This window comes from Podarcis filfolensis, assembly GCF_964270895.1.
Source record: "Podarcis filfolensis genome assembly, chromosome: 7".
Lineage (NCBI taxonomy): Eukaryota > Metazoa > Chordata > Lepidosauria > Squamata > Lacertidae > Podarcis > Podarcis filfolensis.
In genome coordinates, this window is record NC_139603.1 from 50,072,328 (window position 1) to 50,097,574 (window position 25,247).

The following is a 25,247-nucleotide window of genomic DNA, read 5'->3' on the forward strand; positions in this document are numbered from 1 at the left end:
TTTGTTATTCTGAAGCAAAGGTGCGCATAAAAAGGTGTTCATTTGAATTTTCATTTATTAATGGCAGAGACAAAAGAGATATGTAAAGCATTATAAATTAGTAATTTCTGACATAGCTCAAATACAGTTCTGCACTACCACAGATATCAGGCTCAGCCAGCTATTAAGTGACTACGGCAATTTATCTTATGTGTGTATAATGAACTGAAATAAAATGCTAGGTATCAGGGAAACCTAATTTCCTAAACGGTATTTAAAACATCTAACAATAAGTACATTAACTGGGTAGAGAAAAATGACATTTGCAAAGTTTCTTCTAAACTATGCTTCATGGCATCTAACTCCTCTCCAGCTTAAGCTACAACTGCTATCCAAAGACAAACCCAGTGAAGTTGTGCTTAGAAATGCCATGGGGAACTATAGCTCAGAACTGCAACGCTAATTGCTTTGTCTAGGATTTCCACCCTCTGGCATGCCAATGGCATTAATGAGCACATCACTTAGCGCAGCCACCCTCATATCCGGATCTCCTCCTTTTGTGGTGGTACACATAAGCGACTTCAGAAGAAGTGATGATGTGCATTCATTGCCACCACCTCCACATTATATTGCAATGGTCAAAGACCTCTATTAATACCTTCCAGCGTTCTGAAAGTGTTTGCAGTGTGGTCACAACTTGAGATCAAGGTCCCAGTGTGCTTGGTCTGACTCCTCTGCTTCCTCCCTCCCACGCTGGAGTCTCGGCTGCAGAATAACTCCTTTTGTTGCCTTACTGTACAGTTTCCAGCCTCCTCTTTCCCCGCACATTTGGAAACACATTTTTAGAGCTGAATTTGGGATTAGGGCCCCTTGCTGGTCTCGAAGCAAACTGTATGAGACTACATCGCAGAAAGACTGGATTCAATTTTGCATCAACAAAGTAATGCTTCAGTGTACTGAAAATATTTGCATTCATGGACTTGAAGCTTTACCCAGAGAACCTGAAATATCTTGCAGTTAGCTTATTGGGTAAGAATCCTCAACAACTTTTCCCTTTTTCTTCAAAGAATAAACCTATTGAATTACCACCTCCAGGATCAGGAGGCTCCAGTCCATTTTCTTCGGCCACTATGCTGGAAGGAGTGTGTGTGGTTAAAACTTGCAGCCCCAAACTCTGCTTTCAAGAAAGAGATGTGGAATGGGTGAACACTCAGTAACTTAAATTAGACTTGGGTATGATTCATGTCACTGATTCCCATCTGGCCAGTTTTGCGATTCAGGCATTGCACTAGAGCAGGGATGGGGGAATAGGTACTGCTGGAGTCCAATTCACATCTGCCCCAGCTAGCATTGCCAGTGGTCAGGGAGTTGAATTAACATCTGGAAGGCCAAAGGCTAGACACTTCTGCACATATAGGATGCACATATGGGCTTGACTAGCTGGCAGATTTGAGTCTTGGCCTCAGATTTAACACCTAACTCAACCCTATTAACCTGATGTATTGGTTGCATTTGTAACCCTCTGTTCTTCCAAGGGGTTCAGGGCTGCTATTCATGAGGTCGTCACATTTTAGCCACATGACAAAACCTGTGAGATAGTATAAGCTGAGAGATAATGGCAGGTCCGAAGTCACCAAATAAACTTCACAGTTGAGATGGGATCCAAATATAGCCTTCCAGTGTGGGAAAATTAGCTCCTAACAACTCTGGTGATTATAAAGGGCATACCAGACAGGAAGATTTTATCATAAGTTTGATCATTGGCAATTTAGCTGTTTTCAGATATCACGTTACTGGCTCTTCAAATTATTTGGTTAGAATATGGTTCAAGAATAGGTGATGAGAAAAATTGATTCTTCCTTCTCACTTGCACCTTGAAAAGAAGACCTGGTTTCCTCAAACCAGTTTTCTGTGACATCCTAACTGGCAAACTGTGGTTTAATTAATCCCTCCAAACCAGGATTGCAAACCATAGTTTGATGAGTAAAGAGGAAGCTGTCTTATATCAGGTCAAACTATTTGTCTCACTAGCCTAATATCATCTTGGCAGGGGCTCTCCATTTCTATCTCCAACAATAGTTGCCATGTTCAGGTGTTACATTCTAGACCCTCAAATTGTGATTTGCTGATGGACTGTAGCTCATTCCCAGGTCCAATGCCTGTACTGCCAGTTAAAAGGCTCAGGTAGCAGGTGATAGAATATATTTTTGCCTATATTATCTTACAGGACTTTCATGAGGACAAAACAATATATTTATAATATTTGTAAAGGTGTTCACTGTGCACCTCTCATGCCTTATATATGAGGAGCTGTAAAACTGAGGCTGGAAAAGACAATTTTTCTACCTAGAAAATGCCCAAATGGCTTTGCCAATTATTATTTTTTTGCTAAAAATATAATGTCCACCTGCACTTTATACCAAATCACCATGAATACTTCAGCTTCTAAAATAGGGGAAAACAGACAGTGCTCTTGCAGCTTTGGGAAGTTACATACTCCTAATTAATTATTGCACTAATATGATAACGTAAGTTCAGTGTGTGAATACCAACACAGACATATTAGCGGTCATTATAATCTCCCAAAGTGCAGAATATGCTGTTCTGTTCTGCATCTAATCAATGTACACAGATTTGTGTGTTGTGTGTTTTACAGACATAACCCAAGAGATCCTAGCAGGAGATCTCCCAGTTGGCACCATTTAGAACTCCCATGAGACTCACTTGGCTTTTTCTCTAAACTTGTGTGTGTGTGTGTGTAGGAATAAACCTGAAGATCAACAGGGCTGAATCCAATTCTAACATGCTTAACTTTCTGACTTAGATGTTACACCCTCTTCTCAAATTTTCCTGAATATTAATAATGTTATCTTGACTATAGATGAACTTGCTCAAATGAGAGGTCAAGCATACATAGCCACATCCAAAGTACATAGGAACATAGAACTATGCCTTGTACTTAAACAACCCACCAATCCATGTAGCTCAGTACTGTTTACTCTAGATTGGTGGCAGCAGCCCTCCATGGTTTCACAGACTGGGAACATTTTCCAGTCCTACTTGGAGGTGCCAGGGATTGAACCTGGAACTTCCTGCATGTAAACCAGTGCTCTACCATTGAGCTACTGCCGTTACACAGTGACAGACCGCCATCTTGGATAGGCCCATGCAGTATGTGCAGCTCCCTAGAAAACAATTACTTATTTTTCTAAAGTGATTGTGGCAACAGGAAATAGCTTGTGGTATTTAACCGTTAAGGTAAATCCAGAACAAACATGGAAACTGCTAGAAGTCATTCTAACATACAAGATTGGGAAGAGAAAGAGAGAGAGAGGAACAGTCTACAGACACTGCAGTCAGAATTTATGTGGGTAGTAGTTTCTGACATTACTCTGTTTGACAGTGATACGGCCTCCCTATTTGCAGGGCTTAAAGAAAACAACAACATTTCATTTGAATCATGTTATTTCTCGTGGCTGTTGCATAGATTTTAAATCAAGGAATCATTAGTCCTTTCTGTTTCCATGTAAATGCTGATAATCTTCACCAGTGTTGGGGGGTTTCAATAATAGTCCATACAGCCCCTATGTAGCCTAAGACATTCTGTGGAGTGAATGAAGCAGCTGCTCCTTCACCAATTAAAATCTAAGGGGTCGGAGGGGAGGGAGAGGGAAGGGGAGTGAACGACAAAAGAATCTCTGTCTAAAATTTGGAGGCAATTAAACAGATCGGAAAAGAACATTGCTTATTGAAGGTGGTTCCCTCTTTGAAAAAGTCTTCGTATATATCTCACACTGATTCACAGAGATTTCAGGATGGGTTTCGGGGAAATGTACACAGTAAGTTGCAGTTTAAATACCATCAGACTAAGACAACTCAGTAACCCAAAATTATTTCTCCCACAGAGCACAGTTGCTCAACTGCCATGTATATATATAAAAAGGGTTTAACCATAAATCATTTCACTAGGGATAAATATTAGTTTAGGGGCTACCTTAACGTTGAATGTTATTTCCTCCATGACGTAAACTCGTTCAGGAAATGCTTTAGCCACCTCCTCCACACTGTTAAAATACTGCACTGGCTCCTTAATATCACGGTCTTGTTCCAGCAGCTTAAACTGCCCTGAAAACAGATGATAAAATAGAAGAGCAATAAGATATTTATATTGGACGGCTGTTTCTGTGGCAACTGCTAACGCATTCCCTACGCTATTTAACTTGGTCAGTTTCCTCCAATTATTAACAGTTAGGCAATGGAAGAACAGATTGCACAACTCTTTGCGAACCTGAAAAGGAAAGAGTTACCAAGCTTTGCTAAACCGGAATTAGAAGAATGTGTGTGGGCCGACGTGAAATTTAATAGAATTTACAGGCAAGCTCTCTGGAAGCGGACTGAAAGCACGGATGCATTCTCATGGTAGAATTACACACAGATTTCTGCACATTTAGAACTTTCCCCAACACGTTACAGTACTTTATGTGTAAAAACCACAAACTCAATTTTTACAGGAAAATACACCAGAAAAAGAAAAGCACAGATGTGTAAGAACTGAAGAAATTTCACTGGCCAATTCACAGTGTTCCCAAGAGCCCCTTTTGAGGGGCACAAAGCTTAGGGATATTCACCAGTTTTCAGAATTTCTGTTCTGCTGCTTCACAAAACATTGCATTTTTGAAGCCACTCCCATGGTCACATAATAGGTTAAACTGTCAAGTCACTAGAGTTCTGTGAAAACAGGCAGTGTTATTACTGTTTATCACAATGCACTGATATGCTTTCTGGTTGTTTTATAGTACGATGCCAATTAGCCCCAGGCAGCATGGCCAATGATCAGGGTGATGGGCATTGTAGTCCAACCAGTGGCGTAGCGTGGGTTGTCAGCACCCGGGGCAAGGCAAGTAATTTGCGCCCCCTAACCCGTGGATTTGCGCCCCTAACCCCCAGATGTTGCGCCCGGTGCGCCCGGCCCCCCCTGCACCCCCCACGCTACGCCACTGAGTCCAAAACATATGGAGAACAGGATCCCAGCAAGATGGCTTTTGGGAAACCGAAGTCTTTATTTCCCATGCTTGATACTTATTGTATATGGGCAGTACAAGCTAGTCTGGAAATAAAGCCTGTTGTTGACATCACAAAATACTCACAAAGGGTTATCTGCTCCACATACCAATACTTTGTATATAAATTTGGGGTCACATACGGGAAGTTCATTTAAATAAAACCTAATTGCATTATGTCTTGCTGTAACCAAATAGAACTAGCACAATACAGTTTTTATACAAACTGGGAATGTATGGTAAAGATTTACTTTTGCTTGGAATAAGAACTGGATGGTAAAAGCACCATTGCTTGGGGCCTATTCACATGAACATTTTATCAGTGGTAACAGCCAGCACATGAAACTGATATACAGCATTGCATGAATCAATTCCTACAATTCAACCATGGTACTAGCTTTGCTATAATGTGGACACAATATCAATCAATGAAGATAAGCTTATCAAATGATAAGATTAATTTGTAATAAGTACCACCAATGCAATACTGTGGATTTGACATCCGTGACTGTAATTTATAGAAACTAATTATCAGCAACATGCACTTAAAATATCAATAGTGTGCGGTAGAATGTAGCAGTCATGAACTCACCAATAATTTAAACCTTTTTTTCATATAGGTATATACACCCCCACCCCAACTTACCACATACCTTAATTCAATACTACTTCCTAAGTGCAAGCAGTTATCTGAAATATTATTTGGAATGTTATTATTCTACACTAATGCGATTTTTTTTTTTTTTTTGCAAAAACAATACTTGAGATTACCACGCTCCCCAAGTTGCTGAAAACAGTTGGCTATCCTAGGACTAATTTATATGTTCATTTTTGGAACTGTGTTTGGAGACTCTTGAGAGTCCCATGAACTGCAAGAAGATCAAACCTATCCATTCTTAAGGAAATAAGCCCTGAGTGCTCACTGGAAGGACAGATCGTGAAGCTGAGGCTCCAGTACTTTGGCCACCTCATGAGAAGAGAAGACTCCCTGGAAAAGACCCTGATGTTGGGAAAGATGGAGGGCACAAGGAGAAGGGGACAACAGAGGATGAGATGGTTGGACAGTGTTCTCGAAGATACAAACATGAGTTTGACCAAACTGCGGGAGGCAGTGAAAGACAGGAGGGCCTGGCGTGCTCTGGTCCATGGGGTCATGAAGAGTCGGACACAACTAAACGACTAAACAACAACAGCTTTTTGCTGTTTTCCCCTGACATACAGAACATAAGAAGAGCCTGCTGGATCAGACCAATGGCTCACTTAGTCCAGCATATCCTCTTCTCATTTCTCATAGTGACCAAACCAGATGACTGTGGGAAACCTGTAAGCAGGATTCGAACACAGGAGCCCTCTCCCCAAGCACGCTATTTCAAATGTGCTTCCATGTTCACAGCAATCCAGCACCAAATCCCCCTTCTATTCAGTGTGGAATCTCATTTATGTGCCATGAACCTTTAGTTGGCAGATAATAATATAAAGGAAAAAAATAGAGATATACAATACAGATTGCGTATAAAGTATTTGAAAGGCACTGTTGTTAATTGAAAATCCTGTGGGAAACAGCAGAAGTGCACTGTCCTGTTATTTTGAGTGAAAACAGACTACCCACTTAGCAAATATTCCTATTTAAGAAATCCTGCATGGCTATGCTAAGTACATGGGACTTCAAGTCTCTGGGTGAGCTGTATCTCTGGAAGCACAGGTATGGAAAAGTAACCACATATGGCATTGTACAGCAGGGACTATGGACGGGTTCTCAGAAGATGGCAAGCCAAAGTATGGTTTACCAAGACTGTGCAAACATGCAGGCTCCCAGAGACGAGCTCACAGCTGTTTGCTCCTTTCTAGTCCTTTTTGCTCCCATGCTGCACTGAGAGATGCCAGATTTGGCATAGTGAGTCGTCTGAATCCAGGCCTATGGTTAAAACTCACTCATTAACCACAAGCTCCAACCAACTTTTAATTCTGCTCTCTGGGAGCCTGCACAATTCCAGCAAGCTATAGTTTACTGTATCATGTGAACCAAGTTGATGTGGCAAACAATCTGCTTTCACCCACTCTTAACTGCACCATATTTGGCACGCGTGTGTGCGCACACACACACACACACACAATACATACATACAAATATATATTGAAATTGTTGCAACTCTTCAGTGTACTGATGCCATGCTACAGAGGACAGAGTTGGGGGGTTGACAGCAAACTCCCACTTCCTCTGATTTTTATTCATTTGCTGAAAAGTCTTGTTGAGTTTGCTACTCCTACATCAGAGCCTCCTTTTTAAAATATGATGGCTTAGTTCATTCATTGACATCTTGCTTATTGCGCATTCTTCTGTGCCTTTCAGGTTTTGACCCTGGTCCATGTTAAACAGGCTGCGGTGGAAGTGTAGGATGCTGTATAGTAAAAAATTCCATTTGACAGGGACAGTTATGTAAACATTTCTGCTTCTGCCTGGAACTCTGGATAGAACAAGCAAGCCTTGAAAGAACTGCTTTCGAAAAGCAGGATGTTTGAATATGTACATAGAGAAACCCCATGTAAAAGACTGCTTTTGTTTCACAAGGAGAAAGCTTTTAAATTTACTGAATGGGAGGATTTAATTCCAAAAAAGAGTCTATATGGCTATATAGTTTTTGGCAATATGTATTCATAGTACATTATAATGTGGGAAGAAATTAATTCTAGTTTAACCAGCATTCAGCATTCTAAAACCCAATAGCCATACTAAAGTGTGTACATACATTAAAAGAGATATTTTTTATTTTAAAAAAGGTTCTCCTGTGTATTCTTGAACACAGGCAGTGTTTGATTTATATTCTCTTTGTAGCATGCATACTGTATACATTTCTCCCTCATAGAACACCCACAGTAGAATGAATTTGGGAAACATTTTCCCATCAGGGTCCTTCCAACTCTACAATTCTATGATTCTATCAGCAAAACAAGTTGCAATGAATCTATTCCTTACTCCTAAAACTCAAGAGATGAGACAATTATTAACACTCATTGAATGCACTGGATAAACATTATAAAAATATAGATGTAAGAATTGTGAATGTGCACACTTCTCTACATTTGGGACCTGCAACGTGATGTTGCAGCATGTCACAATTTCTGTTTAGTGTTCAAGCCAGCCAGCCAGCCTTGCCTTCCTCCATATGTCATTCCATTCCCCTCTCCCATCCACCTCCCTCGCTTCACCCCCAACAGTCAACTTTCCATGGTCATTGAACACATTTGGTTCCTATTGGCTTCTTCTGTTCCCCACTTTAACTAGCCTCCCCCCCACCCCCCGATTTTGTACTTCTGCAAATCATGACATTTTCCTGTACGTGGGAGGTGCCTTTTTGGCTACATAAGTACTAGCATTGACATTTGAACAGGATCTTTTTAGAAGCTATTTTAAGACACTTTAAAACTGTTTCAGATAACAGTTTACAATAAAATAGCTGGAAGCACATGGAACCATCTTTTTACATGACTTTAACCAATCCCGCAGGACAAGCCCTCTTAACATTGGCTGAGGTTATAAAAGGATAGTAGAGGAACATAGAAAAAAGACAATGAGGCACCAACAGGAAAGGCAGTTTTCCTGCCTGGTGCTAGGCTCTCATTTATCACCTTGGTTGCAGAAATGTTGCTTAGAAGGACTTCTTAAGTAGCCTTTAATTGCTGTCACCCCAGTAAAAATGAAAGCCTGGGCCTAATGTAATATCACCACTTTCCTAACCTACACTTTTGACTGATTAGTTGCGAGGTCATGGGGATGTGGCATACATAAGGAATCTAGACGGGAGGTCTGCAATACATAGCCTGCAGTTGGCTATTCCCTGATCTGAAACATCAGCTATCTGGTTCTCTGGTTGCCATTGGTTCAGCTGCTCCACTGTCACACAAAACTTTGCACGCCTTGGGCACTGATTGGGAAGAATGGAAAAACCTTTAATTCAGAGTTCTGAGCTTTGCTGCCAACTTAGGGCTAAATTTAAGTATTGGAGTGGATTCATCTCATGAACACAGCACAAGGACAGAATGAATTGCTTCATAGCCTTTACTTGAAAACCGGGGGCGGGGGGCACTTGCTGCTTATAATACAAATAATAGAATCTCTTATATACTTTGCAAGAAGTCTCCCCACCACCACCACCACTTCACAGATATATGTATATATTCAGTGCCATAGCAAGCAGGCATAGAATATCTAGTTACTTTCTGAGTAACAAGTCTCAACCTATTAAACCTCACATCTCACTCCTCCCTATGAAATCTGAACCATCATAAGGTATTGTTCTGAGTTTGAAACAAACGTAAGCAGGGACAGACTCATTAACAACAGGAAGCTGAACTTGCGGCTTCTAAGGGCTTCCAATTTGTTGTGCTTGTGGTAGCAAAGACTCTAACAGAGACTGGCTGAGTTGATGGGCTGTCACAAAATGTCCATGAACATCCAATCTGCTTAGGGCAGGGTTGGAGAGCCCTCCAGATGTTGCTGGGGCTGATGGGAGGATGGAGTCCAATCACATCTGGAAGGCCAAGGGTTTCCCATCCATGGCTTAGGGGATAATAAAGCTGTCTACCTTCTGTGAGGGAATGAGGTATTTTTCTGTTTGGGTGGAGTTATACTTCACACAGGCCTTTGGGAAAGAGGCAGCTTTGTGAGAGAAGCTGGAGAACTAGGAAGGAGTCCAAATATTCTAAGGAAGGCCCAAGGATTGGAGGAAGCCCAGGAGCAACATGGAGAGTGCAGAGTGGCCACGCAGGTCAAGCAGCAGATAAATTTCACTGTAGATATGAGCTATCCAACCAGTTTTTTGGCTGAAGGCACCTAGAGTCTTCCTCTAATAAGCATGAAGAATGCTGGACAGCCTTTGCCTTGAGGGACTGGTTTGGCCACAATTGCAAACTAATTGAGAAACAGACGAGCATTCGCTTTTTAATAATATGATGCATTATATTGGACTCCTTCCAATGAGATTTGCAAAACAGGCAACCTGACAATGAGCGTTAACATCTAAAGCCAACAAGGTACAGAAACACAAAATAGCACTTGACATCTGAAACTGCATTTCCCCCTCCCTTTAATCTTGTTTTTGTTTTAACAGTTTATTTGACCCTACTTCTTTCCATGTATAACACTTTATCCAACTATTCCAAAACATGATGCTTTCAGTATATCATAGAAGAGAGAGATAAAGAGCAGGCTGAAGGCCAATGAGTTAAAGAAGAAAGCACTGCATAGCTGTATGTAAATTATACTCCTAAGAGCTTTGGAACCCCAGAAACCTCATCTCTTGGTATGGGAAGGGAAGGGATGATAACCGTTTCTCTGAGCTAGACTTTGGTGTACTGCTCTGAGTGTTAAAATTCACCCCAGGGCAGCCCCTATAATTGAGACTAGTTTGAAAAGTACCTGTATAAGTACTATCATTTAATGTGTGTGTGTGTGTGTGTGTGTGTGTGTGTGTGTTCGTATGTTTGCATGTATGTGTATATAAAATTTAAAACAGAAAATGCAAAAACAATTAAAACACAAACAAGAACTTAAAGGCAGCTGTGAATTTTAGAGGCTCTTGCCTTTGGGAGATCAGTATGACATCAGATAAAGATTTTATGTGCCCTTGGAGCAGGATCTTGATGGCCAGTCAAAATTTGTGGAGCTATGGATGAAGGAAGGGAGGAAGCATTGTCAAAGATATGACATTGTTAAAGTTTGGCAAGTTGTCACCGTATTTCATTTCAGATGCTAAGATGTATACAGCTTGAAAAAGGCAAATTATAGTTCAACAACTGGCACTGTGGCACTGTGAGAAAGTTGTTGATAACACATTTCCAATGGTTAATTCAGAAATGCATTCTCTCTGTGAAAGTTGGGTTTCCACATACAATTAAAAACACTTTCCAGTATAGACAAGGAAATTAACCAGTTCTAGGTTTTTGCTGGGGAGTGGAGGAAAGACCTGTCTGAGCAGGAAGGAACCAAAAATGTACACAGGTAGGCATTTCAGCAAAAACATGGATATGCGTAGAGGCGGGGGGGGGGGGGGGAGAAGAGACAAAAAAGTTCAGAGGAATTTTACTACTAAATACAGTAAGCCACAACAAAATTAAAACTGACTTGCAGTTGCAGCAGGGAGAGAAAGCACAGGGAACACATGCACACAAACTCCTACACCCCAAGGCCACAATTTTATTGCTTAAGCTTCCATGAATTTGGTGTGGGAAGGACACTATCAGCAGACAAATCCAGAGGTCATTTCCTGTGTAGGAAGAATGGCCTAAAATAGAACACAGAATTAAATTCTCATGCTACCCAGGGTCACACAAAACTGCCCCATATTCAAGACCGGGGTGGAGCAAGGTGGAGTAATCTCAGTCAGGGTCTACCTGTAAGTTCCTCCCTATCCCAGAAGCATTCAGCTGGTTAGTTTGGATGGGTAGGACACCCTTATTAGGTGGGTGACACTCAAACATAGGTTAGCACACCCTACAGCTCCTGAACCTTGCCGGGCTTCGGGAGCAATGAGATAAAAAAATGCCACAAACCAACAGGCAGGGGAATCACTAGGCGCTTAAAGGACTCAGGACAAAGTCCCATGGCACAATTTCACATATGTTATTTTATATATGTAGCTGCCTCTACAAAATTAAGATGTTGAGTGGATCAGGTTTTACCAGCGCTGCACTCTGCAGTGTGCCCAGACTCACAGTAAGTTTTAAAACTTATTAAGTTTAAGAAAAGGGTGAGAAAGGCGCAGGAGAGGAAAGGGCTATGACAGAAGCCGCTGTCAAATGCATGCAGACCGGTAACTTAGTATCATCAGCCTGTAAAATAAAACTGGGGAAAATACCAGTTTCCTGAGCTCAGCAAGATATCCTCACACCTGAGAAACAAAACAGAATTTGAGACTTCCCATTTTTCTTTTACAAATAATATGGTAAGAGTGACAAGTGATATCCCTCAAGACAAGTAGAATGCAAAAGAGCTGGGACCCACTATGTAGCTATTTCATTTGTTCCTTGTCAGGGGAAAGAACAACCTACCACCACCAGACTTGCAGACACAGAACAAGGACTTTCAAAGAAGATAAGCGTAGCTGTTGGTTTAAGACTTATGTTGTACTTACAACATGAGCTTCCTGTAAACCTTGAAGAAGTTTAACATGTATTGGGGGAGGGGGGGAATCTCTGTTTGCCCTGACTTCTTCACTCCTTAGATTAGATGCTCATGTATCATGTAAATTTTAAACCCCAAAACATATTAACTCAGAAAGAACCACAACATGATTTTGGAAGCCAGTAACTGTTGTGTTCCATTGGTTGAACACCTCAGACAGAATCTCAAAGCCAGACAAAACAGTGTTCACCTCGCTGTGCAGAGTTAAAGTGTATTATTCCAGAATATAAACCAGCCAAGCTCACAAAAAGTACCAAGTTGCTTCTTCTTTGCACCTTTTAAGTATTTCCACTAAAATAAATAAATAAATGTAATGACAACATTTATAGGATGGTGCAAATAGGCATGTTTGAACTACTTTAACAGCACATCAGACATGCTTTTTATATATTGCAGATGGCAACAGTAGAAGAAATGGAGAAAGAGGAGCTATAAAGAAAATTATTGGGGTAATTAATGAATTCTGCTGGTATTCTGCATGTAAAAGTTGGATGTTCTTGACTACCCATCCCTCCACTGCTCCAAGGATGATTCAGATATGCCCAGGGAGTGGAAACTGTGGCCCCAAAGACATTATTAGACAACAACCCACATCATCCCTGACCACTGGCTATGCTGGCTGGAGCTGATAGGAATTGTAGTCCAACAACATCTTGTGGTTCACACATTCCGCATCCCTGAAGAAGATGAAGAAAGAAGAGAAATCCTGCAGCATAATATTTCAACCTTCATGTGATTTGGCATGCTCAGTGCAGCAGTGCTGGCTTCTATTATGAAACAATCACCATTTTGTCCACTGACCTCAAAAGTTGTCCAAGAACCATGGAGTTAAAATCCGCAAAACAGGCTACCGGCATATTAGTTTCAGCTTCTGGAACTAGTCAAGATTCTAGGAAATACACCCAGAATGGACAGCTGTTTCTGCTTTATCTGGTAAGTCAGAAAGTTCCATCTGTATCTCTCATCAGGTAATTTGCCTTCCTTGAAATTCTGCTTACAATACATTTATTTGTCTGCAGAAGAAGTTAACAACTTCCATATATATATATATATACATATATATATATATATATATATATATATATATATATTCCTTATTTAGACAAGAAGCCCTGGAAAACTCTCATGAGAATTTGAAAGGGAAAATAATTATGAAGCTATCTAATCCTATCATATTTCTCTGCTACTGCAAGGATCTTGCAGTAACACATGATAGTTTTAATCTAAGTCTAAGTAATCAAACATCTACTGCTTGTTTCCCACTTCTGCTTACAGAAGGAGAACTGCACTCATGAAAGAAGTCCTTCCGTGAGTGGAAGCTCCATCTACGAAATGCTTCTTAAGCCCATTTAGGTCAGGTTTTTAAAAGGGAATCGTTTTTGAAAAAGCTAAGTCATATTTTTAGTTATAAGAACAGTGGACCTCTTGTCATTTAAGTAACAATGATTGATGGCTGAGAGATGGTAATTTCTTTCTAAGGTGGGGGTACCATCATGGAGCCTTTCAGATGTTCAATTCCATCAACTCTGGCCAGCATAGCCATTGTTTAAGGATAATAGGTGTTATGGTCCGACAACATTTTTAGGGGTTTTTTTTTTAATCTCATCCCGTTTTTGAGTTATGAGGGCTTGAAATTTCAAAAAACTGACGATCGGGGGGCCTTGTCGGACTACACAAAAACCTTAAAAACTCAGCCCATAATTGATAGATGTCAAAACTAAAAACACCAGTCTCTTCAGAACTTCATGGGCTTTAATATTATATGTCACATGGTGTAAATTTAAATTTAAGTTACAAAAAAAGTTGGATCAATTGCTACCCTTAAATGAAACACAGAATTCCTTTTTTAAAAAATAAGGCACTATTTGGACTTACATGTAGTGGGAGAGGCAGGGTGCTTATCTGGAGCATAGATGGAAAAAAAGAGAGCAAAACTGAAGACTAAATCAATACTGGAATCTGAAACAAGTACATTTGCTCATTGCAAAGGCAAGAGGAAGCCAGGCTCAACACAAAGGAGAAACCCGCATTTTCTGAAGTATATCTCATTAACAAAGCAGGGATTAGGTCACATTTTCTACATACCGAATGGCTCAAACAAGAGCAGAAGAATACAAAACAAAAAACAAAAAAATACCCTGTTTTATTGTATAAATGTCTTGAGGTTTTGCGCTCCAGTTGGTCTTTAAACCATCAAAACATGTGTCCCTGCAGCTTTTGTTAATGAAGCTGGGAGTGTTATAAAAAATGAAGAGGTGAAAATAATCAGAGATTCATTCAACAACTTGGCTGCTAGAGATAATAACTGAATAACTGACCACAAACCACTTAACCGACTAGTGTGGGGAAAGGAGAGGAACCTACTTCTATCCTGCCTGTAGAGGAGAGAGAGATTCTTATCTTTTCTCCCGCCCGCCTATAGCCATGACACATGATCACTGGCATACCAGCCTGCACAAGGATACATTGTCCCTCCCCTGGGACAGAAAGGTCTGTGTATGCTTGACCACCCACCTGCTCATTTTGTGAATCCACAAGGATCTGATTCTTCCAAGATTCTGAGGCAACAAAGATTACACAAATGAGAAGAAAGCTTAAGATGGTTTACCATAATTTCACACTAAGCACTGGTGTGTCGGGCGAAGAAATTCCACAACTCTTGATTTTATAAGAGTGAGAATATCATAGGACCTCTAAATGTTGAGAGGGGAGGAAATGAATATCCCATGAGAAAGTACTGAGTACCTTTCTTTAGATTCTAGATGTGCTTTTTTCTTGAATGTCAGCTGTTTCCAATATTTTCAGAGGCATAAATCAAACCCAGCAGACAGCTTCCAATGCTTAACTCATTCTACATAGTCAAATTACAATAGTCCAAAACTTGAAATGATCTATTACAAAAGCAATGAGGAGATACATGACTCTGTTATAGCAATGTTACAAGTTAACAAGCAAAAAGGAGAGACTATTGTTTACCATGAACAAAATAGAATGTGACTAGAATTTCAAGCTAGATTATAGATTAGTTGAAATTCCTGCAGTTCAAATAAGGATAATTAAGCTTGCTATGGTTACCAAAGCATGGTTGTTTGTTGATAATATTCAGGGTTGTTATCTTGTGGCTGATTTAGAAGTGATTACTTGACCATTCTTTTTGATCATCCTCTCAACGGGGCGAAAACACAAAACAAGGATTCAACACTTCAAAAGACAGATTATCTGATTTTGAATTTCCCACTAACTGGCCCAGGTCAGTTTTATGGATTTGGGTCTGAACCCAGGTTGTAGTGGATCTAGATAATCAGTCTCATCAAGAAATACCTGCAGTTGCTCCACAAAGCATTTATAATATTCAAAATATTCAAAACAGTTAAACCTAAGATCTGCTTCTCATACGTGTTCGGATGCGACTTTTCCTCTAGAAGTGCTCTCATGAGTGGCTGTGTGGAGAGGAAAAACACAGATGATGTGCTAAGCTACTCTTGAACCAAATTGCCTACCATACTAGACGAGAGGTGTAGTTAACCTAAGGTACAGGTTTGCAGTTTTAAAAATTTTGCGCCTATGGAGGCATTTCAAACAAAATTCTATCGGTGTTTATTGGGGATCCCCCCCTGTGTATCTAATATAGCTGTCCGCTTAGAAGTTGGACAACTACCCGTTAACGCGCGGTTGTGGATTCTAAAGATACACTATTGGTTAAAACTTATTTTTTCCCCGGCCGGTTTGGCTCCTTTAACACTCTTAGACACCTTTCATTCTACCTGGAAAGCTTCCCTGTTTGAAAAGATAAGAAGCTTGGGATTCTCCCCACAGATCTTGATAGCGGCAGGATATGAGAGAGCCAGAAGTCAAGTGCTTCAACGCATTAGGGACATAGAGCTGCAATGTCATATGGGCAAAATGGATAAACATGCCACAATTAGAGACTTTGGGAGAGGGTTCTCACCCGCAAATTATCTGGCTGATTTACAAATACCTAAGTACAGACACTCCTTTACCCTGGCCAGATTTAACGTTCTGCCCTCTGCCCTGCTGCTAGGCAGGTACGAGGGCAAACCATATGAGTCACGTGTTTGCCCATGTGGCTCATTGGAAGTGGAAACATGTCTGCATGTATTGCTGCACTGTAGTTACTACGAGGATCTACGCCTGACCTTTATTGCCCCAGTTCTACAAAAGCTTAAAAATGAACCAGAACTCCAATGTATGAGAGCCTTGGTAGAAGATAAGGTTCCTGAAATTACGATCAATGTTGCCAAATTCTGTGTAGCCGCTATTAGGCGCAGGAAACAAGAGCTTTCCAATGCCAATATGCAGACGAAGGTAAATACTTAATTTTATTTATGCTGTCTAACTTTAAATTGCTGTTATGACCTAATCTGTATTGAAACTGTCCTTTGTTTTTTGCAGTGTTATGCTTTGCTGACTAGCTGTACGAGTTAATCTGGTCTGTGACCGTTTAATAAAATTTGAGTTAACCTAAGGTAAAGATAAAGGGACCCCTGACCATTAGGTCCAGTCGTGGCCGACTCTCGGGTTGCGGCGCTCATCTCGCTTTATTGGCAGAGGGAGCTGGCGTACAGCTTCCGGGTCATGTGGCCAGCATGACTAAGCCGCTTCTCGCGAACCAGAGCAGCGCACGGAAACGCCGTTTACCTTCCTGCCGGAGCGGTACCTATTTATCTACTTGCACTTTGACGTGCTTTTGAACTGCTAGGTTGGTAGGAGCAGGGACTGAGCAATGGGAGCTCACCCCGTGTTGCGGGGATTCGAACTGCCGACCTTCTGATTGGCAAGTCCTAGGCTCTGTGGTTTAACCCACAGCGCCACCCGCTTCTCATATGTGTTCAGATGCGACTTTTCCTCTAGAAGTGCTCTCATGAGTGGCTGTGTGGAGAGGAAAAACACAGATGATGTGCTAAGCTACTCTTGAACCAAATTGCCTACCATACTCGACCAGAGGTGTAGTTAACCTACTTCTCTGCTAACTGCATTGCAGCTACTTGGCAGTGCTGTAGTACTGATTAGGGAAATTAAACTGCAACTGGCATTCCTCTACAGAATCAATTACTTATTTCAAGGAGAGCTGAAACACAAGGGTTCAAATGCTGGGTGGTGTCTTTTTAACTGTAGTCAATACAAAATGCACTTGTACTCATTCTCAAATTTACTGCCCTATTTTCTCTCTCCACACATATACATTTTAATGAAGTGAAAATCCATTAATGCTAAGATGTCAAGAATTACTTTGGTTGATTCATCCTTTCTGGCTTTTAGCCACATGTGAAATTAGTACCACATAATCTATAGACCATGCAAAACTTCAGTTTGTTTCATGCATTGGCACTCTGATTAAACAGATTTTTCCTCAAGCATTTTCCATCTTACAAGATTACCATGCTCCACAACATTCCTGATTCCGAGCTCATTGCCCTCATTTCAGAGACAGAGGGACACAGCTTAAGCTCTCATTCCAGAAACGCAGACAAGAAACTAGGTTATTATGTATGTTGGGTTCTTTTGCTCAAATGAAAACTTTAAGATTCCAAGATCCTGTATAAAAGTCAAGAAACTGACAGGAATGAAATACAGAAAAGGCATATTAAGAGAAGTGTAAACTAGAACCTGCTCTGGTTCCTATCCAAAACCAGGCAACCGAGGAGTTTTCTTCTAAGTAAGGAAGTATATCAGTCCAACAGTACAAACCCAGCAACTAGGAAAGGGTAGAATTGAGTCCAGGTGCTCTCACAGTGCAGAGGAACAGCAACAACAATCCAATCTAAGGGCAAAGGCCAAGGCTCAAGAGTCCAAGATTACAGCAAGAGGTCCAAAACTGCATGGGAACTGTAACATTGTTCCAACAAGTTCTCCCATCAAACTTTTAAGGAGAGGCAGAAAACCCAAGAAATGTGCCTCCCCACCTGTCCCTGGGAGAGATTGCTGGATGCTGCTGCATAGTCTCATCCCCCTCCCCTCTCCTCCTTATACTCTGGTGCTTCCCACTCCTGGTCAGAATCCAAGTACTCAAATGGAACCACAACACAACTAATTCAGCAGAGAATAAAAGGCAGTAATAAAAGTATTTGAAGGAGCACCTGCCCCTGTACTTTCTGACCCAGACTTTACAATTGAGAGAGAGAGGCCCTGGGTGGTCCCATCAGCAGGATCAGGAAGGGGCAGGGCATTCTTGGTGGTGGTGCCCTGATTATACAACTCCCACCAAGGTGAAAATCAGGCATTCCCCCACCTAGGCTATATTAAGGCAGCATGTTAAAATGTACCTACCGTATTTTTTGTCCCATAGGACGCTCCGTCCCATAGGACGCACCTAGTTTTTTTGGGGGGAAATAAAGGAATTTTTCCCCCTTTATTTCCCCCCCAAAACCAGGTCGGGGAACAGCGGGATGGCGGCGCTGCGCCTCCCCGCTGTCCCCCGAGCTTGTGGGGCTGGCCGATGTCTGCCTGGCGTGAGGGGCGCTCTGCTTCAGGGTGCCCCTCGCACCGGGCAGCAGGCTGCTATCCACAGCGTGGGGAGCCCTGCGGGAACTCCCGCAGGTCTCCCCACGCTGCAGATGTCTGCCCGGCGCGAGGGGTGCTCTGCTTCAGGGCGCCTCGCGTGGTGGGCTGCTATCCGCAACGTGGGGAGCCCTGCGGGAACTCCCGCAGGGCTCCCCACGCTGCAGATGTCTGTCTGGCGCGAGGGGTGCTCTGCTTCAGGGCACCTCGCGCGGCGGGCGGCGGGCTGCTATCCGCAACGTGGGGAGCCCTGCAGGAACTCCCGCAGGGCTCGCCACGAAGCAGATGTCTGTCTGGCGCGAGGGGTGCTCTGCTTCAGGGCACCTCGCGCGGCGGGCTGCTATCCGCAACGTGGGGAGCCCTGCAGGAACTCCCGCAGGGCTCCCCACGCTGCAGATGTCTGTCTGGCGCGAGGGGTGCTCTGCTTCAGGGCACCTCGCGCGCCGGGCGGCGGGCTGCTATCCGCAACGTGGGGAGCCCTGCGGGAAATCCCGCGGGCTCCCCAGGCTTGCTGATAGCTTCCTGAAGCCTGGAGAGCGAGAGGGGTCGGTGCGCACCAACCCCTCTCGCTCTCCAAGCTTCAGCGAAAGCCTGTATTCGCCCCATAGGACGCACACAGATTTCCCCTTCATTTTTGGAGGGGAAAAAGTGCATCCTATAGGGCCGGTATATTTACCAGACCCGTGGGAGCATAACTGAAGAAGGTGTCAATTGCATTGATGGAAGATATTAACTGTTGTCATTTATAGTATGTTTTGACTGATGCGTTATCATTTGTATTATTTTCTGTTGTTAGCTGTTTGAGGATCCCCTTGGAAGGAAGGGCAAGATATGGAACTAATAAAAATGAATAAATGCTTATATAAAACACAACCTCTCTATTCCTTACCTACACCCCTTTCCCCTTGCAGTTCCTTATTACTAGGCTGTCCTTTTTAGGTGCCTCCTTAGAACACATCAGTTCACCTGGCTAATAAGCTTCTCCCCCTTTACTTTCTTTCTCCCTTCCTCACCAATGTGCCTTGTCTTTATCCTTAGGTTACAAACCTTTTGCACGGCACTAAGAAATGTTAGGTGCCTTCTAAATAATCCATTTTAAAATGTATGTCTGATAATTTTTGCCTTAAATTTATCCCATCAAATTAAAAATAAGACCCGTAAGATGCAAATACTCTAATCCGAAATATTTTAAGTGGAAGCAAGTCCCACTGATTCCAAAGAAATCTGTCCTGATTATATACACACGTGATTCAAATTCAGTCACCTATTTCAACTAGACTTGCTCCCAAGTACACACAGAGCAGTAGCTTTGGTGACACTTGCTGTGCTCTAGATCAGGGAGAAAAGAATATTATATAAATTTCAACTCTTCTCAACCCAAATAGAATTGTGGCAGCGTGAGATATTTGTTCATCCAGTGCCAGACAGAGTGGAAATTACTTGACAAAGGAGTTCAGAATGACATATTCAGGTGGGCCGCGAAGCAGCTGTGTCACGGTCAGGAATTATTCAAGCATGCTAGAAATCATGTGCTGTGAACTTATCAAGAGAACCAGAATTTCATTTCCCAGAGATTTGTCACCTGTGAGCTTTAAGCTGTAGGCTTTTAGTACGGTCGTGTACACTGCCAATTCCCGAAGCGTTTCTTCTTGAATGAACACACAGTTAACCAAGACAGAGTAGCCGTCTTAGGTTATGAGATATGAACTCGGGCTAATATAGCACTCTGTGGAAAGCCTATATTTTGCTCACTGCAGCTTGTATTATGATCTCTACACAAATAGATTTTAGAAAATAGTAGGGGGAGCACAAAAGGTTTCTGGGATGCATTGAGATAAGTACCTTTCTTGATCCTGCTATTCTAAAATGCACAGGGGGGAAACCTCTAACTAATTGCAAAGTTTTCACTTGCCTTCCACTCTGTGGCGTCCATGGGGATGTTTTTGGTACAATCACTGGGCAGTTATATACATGGGGATCAGTATGACAGAACTGCATTCCAATCCTAAACACATAAACTAAGCATACTGTATTTATATTCATAAATAAAACACATGATTTAGTTGGCGTTTTACACAAGCTTAGGGTTGCAGCTTAGGGTTGTGAATTTCCCCCTGCCCCGTCAAAAGCGTCATCAGCAGTACTTGATGAAAGGCACGAATACTTTTCCATAAAAAGTATACAGCTAGTGCTCAAAACAATCTTCATGAAAACAATGAAACAGCTTATGCTCATTCATCCCACCCTAAACTTCCCTTTTCAAATTGTGAACTCTTCTTCCGCTAAGCAAGTATTATTGCTAAAGATGCAGAGTGAAAAGTGTAACACCCAGCACCCATATTTCCCATTGGTGCCTTGTAGTACTGTACTGTACTATGTTGGGTAAAGCATAGTATTAGATGTGGAAAACAAAGGGGGCCCCCTGTGGCCAGTCTCCTCTATTTGTCTGCCAGCAGATGGATTGGCTCCACCCATTACCCACTGATCTATTTCCCCAGACGTGGCTACAACCTATGCATGCTCAGAATGCAAGTGCATTGCATCTGCAGCACTTCGATCTCTTTCTTGAATGGGCAGGTGCTAGACAGCAGCACAACTGCTGCCACAGTCAGCTAGGGATGGTGTCAGTGGATAGATGCTAGCTGGAGGAATACACAGGCAGGAGATGTTACCTTTCCAGTGCTCTCTGGCAGAAGACGTGGCACAATTCTCAGAATAAAACTCATGCAATGCAAACTTCTCAAAAGGAAAGACTTCCATTCCTTGAACAGTAGCAATTCATTGTTTAATCAGACCACAGAATTTCAGGCATGGACTGGGAATAGTAAATAATAGGCTTGCCATATCTCACCTTTCATTAATCTCTGAAATTTGCCTCCCTCTGCCCCCGCATAAAGGCCAAACATTCCTCGGCAACATGCTCTACTATATTAGGTGTTTGACCAGTGGTGTGTGAGTGCTCCAATATTGCCTTTGTCTCAGGTTCTCATTAACTGAAGCAAGTACAGTGGTACCTCAGGTTAAGTACTTAATTTGTTCCAGAGGTCGGTTCTTAACCTGAAACTGTTCTTAACCTGAAGCACTTTAGCTAATGGGGCCTCCTGCTGCCGCCGGAGCACGATTTTTGTTCTCATCCTGAAGCAAAGTTCTTAACCCGAGGTACTATTTCTGGGTTAGCGGAGTCTGTAACCTGAAGTGTATGTAACCTGAAGCGTATGTAACCCGAGGTACCACTGTAGACACTGAGTTTATTACAGCCAGGTGGCTAGATATTATTTCAATAATTTTGAAAACTAATTCCACCAATATATTTTTAAAAATCTAGCTTTTGGAAACTTGGAAAACCAGGTGATGACTTTGTCAGTTTGTTTAAAAAGGAATTCCAGTTGTGAAGTAGTATATATTTCCTGCAGCCCCAAGCAGGCCTTTCTTAATACAGAAAGCAAACACAGACAGTTTGCTTCTAGACAGCTGCTTATTGTGGGATGGGTTCTCATCACAAACTGTTTCACAATATTCATGCAGCATTGTTGGCATCAAAAAGGCCAGTTCAATTCTTTTCCTCCCCTTAATTCAGATCTAACCTTTCTGGGGGAAGTCTGGTAATTAAAAAAACGACAAAAACCTGAATGACCCAATTTCAATGTGGGGCAGAGCAGTCCTACAGATAGGAAGCCATCAGAATTTACATAATCTTAAATTAAGCCAGCATAAGTTACTCATATTCCAAACTCCTTTTAGGAGTGGAGCTTCTGCTGGCTGAGCATGCCTGAGGGAAGCCAAGCTTTTAAAATAGAGTTTGCCTTGCACCAGTCCTTTTGTCTGCACAAGTTCCACCAGTTTGCCGGGTCACGTGACTGAGCTAAAAGCAACCTGAATAGGTGTAAGCCTCTCCTTTCCCCATCTTCCCCCTGCCACATCTCTGGAACACCCCTTTTTAAAAACTTATGTCAATTTCGCCCGCAGAGTTAGCATAGCCCAGGGTTCATCCAAGTTGAGCAGGGATGAAGGAAGTATTACACCAATGAAGCCCTGGCTCAAGTGGGAAAGCCCAAAATGCACCTATTCCAAACTTACTCATCCTGGCAGATCTTGGGTTTGGACTGTGCTGTAAGCCCCCCCCCCCGGATGCTTTGCAAATGGGGTGCTTTTCCCACAAAACATAAAAAAATAGTAGATTCACCCTTAACCTGCAAAGTTTTGGCTTAAGCTGGAATCACAGGACTTACTGTTCCTCCAAAAAGATCTATTTCAGAAGTCATGAACAAGGAAACTTTTTGTTGAGTACATTTCCTTTGAAAGGTGCCAGATAAGAATCTTTTTCACAGAGACCAGAACTTAATGGATTTTAAAGACCGATTCTCACTAACACAACCAATCGATCTAAATCACTACAGGAAAGAGAGCAGAAGAGACAGTAAAAATTAAGCTAAATAACATACTGAAACTGCCTCTAATTAATGGCATATTATTTTATTGGCTTAACACTGAAGGAAGCCTGGCAATCACATGTCAGACATTTCTTTCTATGGAGAAGGGAGAAGTCCACATTGATTAATTTCTTTGGAATATGTTTAGCGCAACTGTTTTTATCATTACATTTTAAAAGCGATTGCCCTAAAGTGTCCTCAGATGAACTGTGTCTTTTATGACCAGTGCAGCCCGGCAAAGTGCAATTTCAGGGAAATAATCTCTTTAATTCAAGCCTGCTCCTGGTGCCTTTGGTCTAACTACTTGCTTCCTGTTGCTCCTCCTGGTGGCTTTTGCCCAATTAACTAAATTGAGGGAGCCCATGGTTAGGAAGTAGTAAGGACCTTTGTCTTTCTTCTAAAGCTGGAGAGCTAAGCACCAGCTGGGTTGGCTGTTGCTAGCAGGATTCTGCCCTGCAGCATCCCTCTGCTACAGTGACTCCACCTCCTAACTTGGCCCCACAGTGGCCCTGATGACCAACACTGCTCCCTCGCCCAGTGACTGCCATGAGATCACGCCTGCCCCAAACACATACATTTACCGTATTTTTCGCTCGATAACACGCACCTGACCATAACACACACATCGTTTTTAGAGGAGGAAAACAAGGGAAAAAACATTCTGAATGAAACAGTGGATGTATCATTTTTGTGCTTCATGCTGTGGCCACAGACATGTGATCTGATGGTGAATTTGGGGTGACCCAATGCAAAAATCCTGAGAATCCCTGTGGATCCATGCTTTGTAACCACGTTTTTGCACCATTGCAGCCCCAGGCAACAGTGGGTGTGTGATTTTGGGGGGGGGGCAGGCTGTAGCCATGGACATGCTATGTGATCTGATGGTGAATTTGGGGTGACCCAATGCAAAGATCCTGAGGATCCATGTTTTGTAACCACGTTTTTGCACCATTGCAGCCCCAGGCAACAGTGGGTGCGTGATTTGGGGGGGGCAGGCTGTAGCCATGGACATGCTATGTGATCTGATGGTGAATTTGGGGTGACCCAATGCAAAGATCCTGAGGATCCATGTGGATCCATGCTTTTTAACCACATTTTAAGTGGGGAAGGAAGGAAAAATACAGAATGGACAAGGAGCACGAGAGGGGTGTGCAGAGAAGCAGCTGGCTAAGAATGCAGGAGAGGGGTATAACGGGAGGGAGGAAAGGAAGGCAAAAGTTTTCCCTCACCTACCCACCCAAGCCAGCCAGCCAGCGCTCTCTCTCTCTCTCTCTCTCTCTCTCTCTCTCTCTCTCTCTCTCTCTCCCTCCTGCATGTTTTCAGCAGCACCGGAGCACAGAGACGACACTCTGCTTTCCCCTCTGCTTGCCTGGAGGGGAGGGGCTTTCCCTGCTCTTTGTTCCGTTTGAGCAAACACAGCAAGGAAACAGAGGAGGGTGGGCAGTAAGACCCTGAGGCAGAATGCAGGAAAGCAGCCACTTCCTCTTTTCAGGTTTCCCTTCTCCGAGACGCGCAATTTGATTTTTGCCTGATTTTTTTTGCCATTTGGCTCCAGGGACCACACATTCGCTCAATAACACGCACAGACATTTCCCCTTCCTTTTTAGGAGAAAAAATCTGCGTGTTATAGAGGGAAAAATACGGTACTTGAGGCCTCCCTCTGATGGTGCTCCTGAGCACAGCAGTACAATTCAGTCAGTGGCCAGGGTGGGTGGGGAGAGATAAGAATCTGGCTTGCTGGACCAAAAAGCTTCCCCACTGCAGGTGGCGAGTAATGATGAGCTGAAATTGTTTCCCACCTCCAAGCCATATTTTTTAATCTCCCTGCACTCCTCATTTCCATGGGGCCAACTGTGACAAGTGAATCATCTGATGTGATAATGACGCCAGATAATTGTCATCTGTCAATGGGAAGTGCTGCAGAAGAGGCTTTTCAGGCACTGCCAACATAGATTGTCTGTAAAGCCCCTTTCAGCCGAACTTCGGTCTTGTTGGTTCCATACTTGATGTCATATGACATCAGGTGTAGGGCAGGCAGGTTTGGTATGGCTGAAACAGCCAGGAGAACCAAATTTGGTC

General features: G+C 42.5%; 1 protein-coding gene across 5 annotated transcripts in view; it reads right to left on the bottom strand.

The window, feature by feature from the left end:
- GAREM1 (GRB2 associated regulator of MAPK1 subtype 1) overlaps window positions 1-25,247 on the bottom strand; it is a 78,245-nt gene that overhangs the window by 17,940 nt on the left and 35,058 nt on the right. For 3 of the 5 annotated variants that reach the window (XM_083622961.1, XM_083622962.1, XM_083622963.1), the window contains one exon: window positions 3,974-4,104. The exons of the other annotated variants lie outside the window; for them this stretch is intronic. In XM_083622961.1, coding sequence (XP_083479087.1) covers window positions 3,974-4,104 — 131 coding nt within the window. The remainder of the gene's footprint in view (window positions 1-3,973; window positions 4,105-25,247) is intronic. 5 annotated transcript variants of the gene reach the window in all.